The sequence below is a fragment of the Suncus etruscus genome, chromosome 12 (assembly GCF_024139225.1).
Source record: "Suncus etruscus isolate mSunEtr1 chromosome 12, mSunEtr1.pri.cur, whole genome shotgun sequence".
NCBI classification, from domain to species: Eukaryota; Metazoa; Chordata; class Mammalia; order Eulipotyphla; family Soricidae; genus Suncus; species Suncus etruscus.
This window is the reverse complement of record NC_064859.1, coordinates 82806895-82816153: the sequence shown is the minus strand read 5'-3', so window position 1 is coordinate 82816153 and position 9259 is coordinate 82806895. Positions and strand designations below refer to the sequence as shown.

At 41.0% G+C, this 9259-nt stretch overlaps 1 protein-coding gene and 1 non-coding gene across 2 annotated transcripts; both read right to left on the bottom strand.

The window, feature by feature from the left end:
* Positions 1-6256: 6256 nt before the first annotated feature.
* MSGN1 (mesogenin 1) lies at positions 6257-6838 on the bottom strand. Its single transcript, XM_049784864.1, has one exon. The coding sequence runs from the start codon at positions 6836-6838 to the stop codon at positions 6257-6259; it is 582 nt and encodes a 193-aa protein (XP_049640821.1).
* Positions 6839-8877: 2039 nt separating this feature from the next.
* On the bottom strand, positions 8878-8979 carry LOC126025226 (U6 spliceosomal RNA). Its single transcript, XR_007501267.1, has one exon. It is a non-coding gene; the product is annotated as a U6 spliceosomal RNA (small nuclear RNA).
* Between the last annotated feature and the right edge of the window lie 280 nt (positions 8980-9259).

Sequence of the window (9259 nt, the reverse complement as noted above, 5' to 3'; positions counted from 1 at the left end):
GCATCTATCAAGTAAAATTTCAATTCCACGGATGATTTGAGCCTAAGTTGTTCAAAAGTTCCCAAAGTTGTTTGTAAGTTCACTGTATGTATTTTCTTACTGCATAGGATTTAAAATATCTTTAAAAAAGTGCCTCAATCAAAATATATACACATTTTAATTGGTATTCTTGCAATTGTTATTAAAACTAATTTCAACTTTTGTGTCTGAGAGAAATTTAAAGAAAATATATGTAAGCTATATTCCTTGAGAACAGGTACTACTGAAATGTGGTTTCTGGTACCTTTGGAGGCATATGTGCAAATGGGTGAAAGTTGTTACAAAACTTCCACACTTTTCTCTTTTTCTATACTTTATTAAAAGAAAGAACAACAGATCATGTTCCACACCATGTGGGAGAGGAGTTGGAAGGGAGAACAACTTAAAATATCTTCTGCTCAGGTTGGAGGGCTAGTACAGTGGGTAGGGTGCTTGCCTTGCATATTATCTATCTATCTACATATTATCTAAAGGTTTGATTTCTAGCATCCATATGGCCCTCTGACCACCATTAAGTGTGATTCTGAAATGAAGAGTCAGGAGTAACCTCTGAGCAGTGCCAGGTGTGGCCTCAAGACAAAAAAATAAGATAAAATAAAATTACATCTACTTTATATAATTATTTGGGTGATGCAGATATAAAGGCAGCCATTCTTCAGATAACTGTAGTCTACTCTAGTGGGAAAACATGAATGTAGAGGTGTTTCTATCGTTTATTCTATTCTCTGCTACTTCTCAGACACTTAGAGCACTGTAATGTCTAAGGAAGAATCCCAGCAGACAGGATGGAATTATGTTCTCTTCACCAGTATGAACTCGGGTCAGATTACTGGTCTCTCTACTCCTGTTTCGTTATATGCAGAATGGGCTAAGAATAGCTACCTGGGGTTGTTAGCTGTGCAGATTAAAGGAAAAGCTGTACATAGAGCACTTGGCTCTGAACATGACAACTCAAGTGACAAATTCCCAACTGCTGTTGCCTGTGCTGGACTAGCCCAGGAAGACACTTTCTACTCGGTCCCACCTGGGTTTCCTCAAACCTCTCCATCATCCCTACTTAAAAAAGAAAAATTCAAAAGTTCATGTGGAGACTTCAATTAGAGGGTGAGCCAAATGTTTCTAAAACCAAGAGACAGACAAGTCCTTGTCTTGTTTCCAGAATCTTCTCAGAAGTGTTTTTCTAGGCCCCCAAAATATGAGGGCCCTATTCTTTTGGGTATACTAAAAGTCACTTTTTCCTCTTTAGTATTTTATTGGCAAGGTAGAAAGGTCCTCTGAGGTTTCATGCAAGAGGATATGAGGTCCCAAGCTCTGGTTGCTGGCAGGTCAGTGTGGGTTAAGCCTACAGAGGTCACAGCCCATCTAGACTCCTTTCGGCAGCCAAAAAAATGCCCAGGAATCAAATGACAAGTTCCTGTAAGTATATAACAAACCAAGCTGCTGGAAAGGAACCTCCAAAGCAAGTCCCCAAAACTCATTAGTGTCTGTGACTTCTTTTGCTATGTGGAAAAAAAAATCTCAAAGTGAGGCTAATTCTATCAATTTGCTGCTTGAGAGAGGATTTCCCCTATTCCAGCCTAGGCCTCTCTACCAATTAACTCATGAGATAGAAACTCCAAGAACAAAGAAACCTCAGCCCAGTGTGAATTATGGACCACTTAATAGAGCACAAATGAACAGAAGTCAGATTTCCTCTGCAGCTGAAGGACGCTAGGCGGCAGTCAGTAGGAAGTGCAAAGAATTTCTGAAGAAACATTGGTGAAGTGGGGTGGGATGGGGTGGGGTGGAGAGGTACTAGCAGAAGTTCAAAGGGAAATAATTTAGAAGACAAGAGGAATGATTCCTCCTGAAATGCTTCCGATGGTCAAAGAAATGGGAGGCCAGAGTTAGGGAACAGGGGAAAAGTTCTGAAGCCTCTGGAATGAGGCCTCTAGAGTGTTGACCACTGGACCAACAAACTCCTAATCCTTAGCTATGTGTACATGGTGTCCTCAAGAGGGAAATTGGGAAAGAATCAGGCAGGGGCCAGGCATGAGACTGAAGGGTAGATCACATACTTTGCCTCAGTGAAGTCCTGGGTTTAATCACTCATACTGATGGTTACTTGAATATATCCAAGTGTGGCCGGGGTAGTTCTCAAGCACCTAGCAGAGTATTATTCCAGGGCCTCAAGCATCACCTACACTTTTTAATTAATAATTTTGCCCTTCAGCAACCTGCCTCCCCAAAAGGCAGGTAGCAGGATTTCATGAAAAAGTACAGAGCTTGGAGCTGGAAGTGAGTTCACCATCTAATTGTCAATTCTGTGCGCTGGCTAATCACTGGGCATTTGCACTGCATAGCTTGCACTGCTGAGCTGTCCTAAATCTATTTAACCTCAGTCTCCAAATGAGACTGATAATTCACCATTTCCTAGGGTGGTTAGAAGGATTACATGACCTAAAATGCATGAAAATTCTGACCACAGCACAGGAGACAGGCATGAATCATCATGGCTCCATATCCAAGCACCAGAAATAATATAATCCTATTTTTGAGATTTGTCCAGGTCAGCTGCCTCTAAATGCTTGTTCCAAGTGAGCTACTCCTATCCCCCCCACAAACACACACACACACATAAGGGCAGCAGCTTCATTGGGACTTGACTGGGGACAGCTGCCTCTTCTGAAAAAGATCAGGGCTGAGAAATGCTGAGCTATTCTGAGCTCTGCAGTGGCCAAGAGACAGAGCAGAGGCCTCAAACCCAGAATGCTGTCACCTTATTCTAGTTTTTCAGATGCCTCCTTTCTGCCTCCATTGAGCTCTTTATGACTGAGGGGAACCTAGGTGTTATATATGTCTGTAGTTTTCCAGGAGTATTTAAAAGGATAAGAGGTCCTGGCCCTTCTCAGCTATGGTTTTGAGGGTAACCCAAATACTCAAGCTGTAGACTTGTAAACCATTCTTAATACTGAGACTGAAAAATTCAAGTCCAAGTGTATTTGATGTCCAGTTTTTAAAACTAACAATTGCTCTAAAATCTCATTAAAAGCTCGCACAGTTTTCTGCTTTCTAATCTCATCCCCCAAATGAAATACAACAAATGCATTCATATGTGTCTATATGTGTCTATGTGTTTGTATATGCATATATACAGGCACTCTCTCCAATGAGACTCTCTACATGTTTAGAGTAGGAATGCCTTGGAGAAAACCTTGAAATGTTCAATTTTTTCTAGCTTCTTCTCTAAAACATTACTAGAATCCTAAGCTTTGAATACACAGAATACCACTTCAGTTAGGTGTGCCACTGCTATCTGCCACTCTCAGAGACCAGCATGTACTGATTATTCACTTGTAAAAGAATCGATTAAAAATAAATAAATAAAAATAAATGAAATTCCTTCCATGTACTCTATACAAAATATATTGCAGGAACCCAAAGATAGTACAGTAATTAGGGCACAAACCAGGCTCATCCCTGACCCATGTTTGATTCTAGTCCAGGAACCACATAATTCCCTGAGCATCATGGGCACAGCCGTAGAGGCCCCCAGCATTGCCAGGGTGACCCAGATAATCCTGGCATGACAGGATCCAAGAGTCTAGACGACCAGATTACCGGAAAATGTCATTTGGGTTTCTGGATCTCCTAAGAACTTGCTGGGAGCTTCTGAAATTAAAAAAAAAAAATTGATTGTAGAGGCAAAAGTGATAGCACAGTAGGCAGGTTGTTTGCCTTGCAAACAGCTGACCTCAGTTCAATCCCCAGCAGCCCATATGGTCCCCTGAACCTGCCAGGAGTAATTACTTAATGCAGGACCAGGAATAACCCTTGAGCACCACCAGATGTGGCCCAAACCACACCCCTCAAATTAATTTTAAGTAATTAAGTATATAAGTACTTTTAAGTATGTTTAAAGTAAATATGTCTAAAGACCCATCTGTAAACACATGTAAAACTATTTGAAAAAGTCAGATATCTTGGAATTGGAAAAAAAATTACTAAAAAGTCACTCACATAAGTCACTTTAAAAAAAAAAAGACTTGATTATATAAAAATAACAAACCTCAAAGAGCAAAGATTACCATCGTAAAAAATCACAAATATGACACCATAAACAAAGTTTATAACAAAATGATATATTGCAAGGCAATGCTTTCACTGCAAATTATACTAAGAAGACTCCCATACTATTAATGAGAACAAGGACCCCAAAAGATAAATGCCAAAATGCATAAACTGGTAAGTTATTGAAGAGAAACTAAAGTTAACAATTTATTCACATAAAATGGGAAAAATACTTCATCTGAAATGATACAAAGAAAAATAAAAATGTGTATACTAATGGCATAACAATATTTGATCTGTTTAAATTCCAGAAACAAAGAGAGGCACATAGCTTTGTTGCATGATGGTAAGGGAAGTCTAAATAAGTAGACACTTTTATAAAAAATAATTTAAAGTATTTAGATTTAAAAATGTATACACAATCATCCAGGAATTCCATTTCTGGAATTTTTTATGTTAATTAAAATACAAGTAGATAAACTTAGATGCTGTGTTATTTGTCATAGCATGTTTAATTAATAAAAACTAGAAATATACATATTATTCAAAAAAATTCTCAACCTAATTGCACAACACATATGCTATGGAACATTTTTTTAATACTTTGATTTCCACCACATTTTTCACACATGTGACTCTGAGCAAGTTGTTGCATCAATTTATCTCTAAAAGCAAGAAAATAATGCACTTACATCACAGATTCATTTGTGTTAACTTGCAGGGATGCCTACTACATATGACTAAGTAAAAAAAATGCAAAAGCAATTTTCAGATTTAAGGTATTTCTACATCCACGTGCCTATCTTTATTCGTATTTGTACAATCAAAGGGGAAAAGTAAAGTTATACATCAAATAGTTACTTTAGTTATTTGTCATTAGATAGACAAAAATATCACCAATAGTAAAATAACTGACAGGAAACATGAATAGACTATTTACTTTAAGAAACAGTGCAAAGAGCTAATAATCATAGGATAAAAAGAATTAGTTTTAAAACAGTCATTTAGTGTTAGAGAACCTCTTTATTTCAAAGCCTCTCTCTCAAGGTCACATGCCACTCAAATTAGCCAAGTTAATGTTACTGGTAACCCTCACCCCATTCAAGAGGACAGGGAAGTAAGATGAGGTACAGTATTTGGGAGCTTGGATCGGAGACAATTTTCTGTGCAAATAAATAAATGTCTTTAGAGAGGCTGGAGATAGAGTAGTTTGAATCTCAACCCTTTCTACTTATCTATAGAATGAAAAGAATTTCCCATTCTTGAATAAATCTCTTCACTTGAGAACTCCTAAGATAAAGAAATGAGTGGGCCATATTCCAAGAGATCACAATCATACCAGGGGCACCCTCTTTTCCACTAATGCTTCAACCCCATCTTTGAAGGGGAACTGCCCCTCTCTTTCCTCCTTTCCATACATACCCTCACTTCCTATTCCCCAGCCAAAATGGCCATTTCTTGTCTGTAAAGAAAGTGCTGTCTTTTAGTTTTTTCTGTCTTAATGTTGCCTTAAAATGTCTTTCTACAGAACTCTATCTCTGACTGTACATTGACCAGGATACTTGTTCCTTCTGCATTTAAGTGATTGGGCATTTCTGCTCAAGTAAAGACAAGATTTCACACATACCCACATCACCACACACACACACACACACACACACACACACACACACACACACACACACACACAAGAAGACAGGAGCCCTCTCGTTTTCAGTTGACACAAATCTTTCTAAAAATTTGAACCGAGGTATCACAGTGGATCCTATACAAAACACAGTTTTAGTTAGCAACACAAGATAAAAAGTTCCAAGTGAGAAGAACATCCAAAGATTAATTGTATCAGTTTTACATCTTGGAAAGAAGGCACCAAAATGCAGGACTCTTAAAATACCTTGAACAGACAAAGAAGGGCAAGGTAACGTCTCTTTGCAAAAGGCACTGCTCCTAAAAATTGTGGTGAAACTGGAAGAGTCCCTGATGGGCCTATAGCCTTAGCAGAAGACTGGTGCAAGTCCGATGGAAATTCCCTTAGTACTACATTGTCAACAGGGTCCCCGCTCTTACTCTGTACAGGAACATTGTGTGCTTTTGTCCTGAGCGATTGTCCAGATCTTAACTCATCCGGCCCTTCGTAGGGTGCTGGGCTGGGTAGGGATCCTCTGATTTAAGCATTCTGGGGTCGTGTCTCTCTCCCGCTGTTGAGGAGGTCTGTGAGTTCCCCGATGTACTTGATGGTGTACTTCAGCGTCTGGATCTTGGTCAGTGGCTGGCCCCTCTGGCTATAGACAGGTGGCAGGTAATTCCGGAGTGTGTGCAGGGCATCGGCTAAGGTCCTCATGCGGAGCTTCTCCCTCTCACTGGCCTTCTGTCTCCGCTGGACAGACATCCTGACTTTGGGACCCTTCTGGGCCCTGGCTCCATCAGTGCCTTGCAAATAGGCAGGCTGGAAAGCTAAGAGATTGTAATCCATCTCCACCAGGCCACCAGGCCCATGGCTGCTACAGCCATCGCTGCCTGCAGTGCTGGCACCTCCAAGCCCACAGGACGGGCCAGTCACCAGGGGACAAGGGGAGGAAGAATAAGACTCCAGTGATGGAGCTGGAGAGAGGCTCTGCGCTGGGGAAGTCTGGTTTAGCTCAAAGTGTCCAGACCCAGCTTTCCAGTCCCAGGAGGACAGCAGACCCTGGCTGTCCGCAGAGCCCGAGCAGTCGTCCAGGCCGAGGAAGGTCTCTTCCAGGGTGTCCATGCCGGTGACACAGTCCATGCCGGCGACACAGTTGCAGAGAGAATTCCCCAGGTCTTCTGGCAAGTGAGAAAGCAAGTTGTGCCTCCGGGCCTGGGCTCTTTTATGAGGGTGCGGGAGAAGTGATGAAGTGGGAAAGCAGGTCGAGAGAGGGAGTTCAAAGGAGAAAAGCAGGACCGAGATGGAAAATGAACTCTTCAGGTGTCACTTTCTCCTCATTGATAATTAGCATCCTCCAGCTAAAATGTCTTTAAACAGAACGGCCTGCAAGAGAAGAAAAAAGGAATTATCTTGTTGTAACTAAACCAATTAAGGCTGCATAACTAGACTTAGCATTGTCCTGTGGAACTCATTAATGAGGGAGCCAAAGAAAACAAACCTGGGGAGCTTGACAGCCAGAAGGTGGTGGCTGGAGGCCTGGTGATGAGGAGTTGAGGGCCCCCAGAGGGCCTCTGACCCCCCTCCTCCAAGACCTCCTGGATATTTCAAAGCAGATGGGGTGTGTTGAGAGAGAAGCTTCGTGAGCCCAGCACAGGGGACCCTCGAAGCAGGGGTCCCTGCATGTCAAACACACACAGGTTCAGCCATTACTTTGGGCTGATGAGAGTAAAGCTGGATGGATGCCAAGGGTCTTTTCCTTTCTCTTTTGCATCCAGTGGGTTTGTACAGGCAGACATGCTTTCTAGGGATCCCTTCCCCAAACCCTGCCTCTGTGAGCCTACCTTCAAAATGACCAGGGCTAGCATAGCTCTTGTAAACCCTGGGCCATAATGAGCAGGAAACATCCTTTCAAGCTTCAAGCCTCTGCTCGAACAGAGAACATTGGAATTCCCATAGCAAATAGACACGAGGAAACCTAAAACTTCTTCAAGTTTTCTTCAAGTTTGCAAAAATACCCACATTTAGGGTTCTAAACGTCTTTTAAAAATCCAGTTGCAGACTCACACCTTGTTTTTTGAAATGTATAGAGGAAGTGTGAAATTAACTCTCAGAGCCTGTTTTCCCCACCATAGCTCCAAGTGCCACTGAATGTGTTAAGTTGGATGGTCCTGCTAGTTGCTTCACTTCCTACATAGTCTTAAGAGCAGGACCCTGTGTTTTGGGAAAGGGATCTTAGAGTCCCCATTTGTTCCATGAATGTGACTTGTACCCATCCCACCGGAATCACAGGGAGTTCCATGCCAGAGTCATATTAGATGCTTTTAACATGAGTATTGAGGTTTCCTTGCTTTCATTATAAAGAAATGTCAGTGGTCTGGGCAGAACATTTCTAATTTTTAAGCAGCTAAGCTCAGCAAACAAAGAGCTCAAGCATGTCACTGTGGAAGAATGCTCTTCATTTGATTACTTTCCAAAGTACCTTAAAGAAATGTCTTCATGCTATTCATGAAGCACAATAAATTAACGAGTGATTTCTTTTCCCCCCCTTCTTTTCATTCTCTTTCTTCAGTCCTTATGGAGATGTTTGCACTCTGCCAAAACCACTCAAGGACATTTTCTTAAAAATAATCTTTATTTTTCTAAATCCATTTTACAGATAAAAGTAATGAGGCACTTAGGAGTTAGGAAACTCAGTTAAAGACAGTATTATAACTTACAGTCTAAAATAATAAATTGTCTGAAAAATAACTAAATACTAAAAGAGGGACAATGTCAGATTAAGCAATATTAGTCGGGGGGGGGGGTAAAGGAGAAGATCAGATGTTATCATTTATCTGTGATACATAGAGAAGCATGATGATAAATAAAGGTGTCAGTCTGGGCAGACCCTTCCAGAAATGAGAATATCAAGAAATGGGGACATGGTGTGGGGGGTGAGAAGAAGGTGGCAGACTGGTGGTAATATGGGGGCATTTAATCAGGCAGTTAGATAAGTGGGGGGTGTTGAGTGGAGGCAATATTGTTCTTCAAAAAAAGAACTGTAAGATCAAACACTATTGTAAATATGTGCCCCGAACTATAAGAATTAAAATTTTGAAATGAGTCTGGAATGGAGGGGAAGAGAGATCTGGGTCATTGACAGAAGGACAGTGATTTTTTTTTTAAATATGGAACGCTTCACGAATTGCGTGTAATCCTTGTGCAGGGGCAATACTAATCTTCTCTGTATCATTCCAATTTTAGTATATGTGCTGCCAAAGCGACCGCGAAGGACAGTGATTTTAGTAGTGGGTTCTGAGTGAGAACATAGTATACCTGAAACTATTGTTAAAGGCCTCATTAATTACAGTCTCTAAATAAAAATATATGACCAAAACAAATTCAGTTAAAGTCAGGAGCTCCTGCCTTAAGTGCTGGAAATATTTGTTTGGGGGAATTCAGGTTTGATCCCAGCACTGGAAGTGACTAGCGAAAATCACCTCACATATAGGTGCACTGGAGAATGAGCACTAGGCACTGCTTCTGAGCCTGACCCAGAGCATT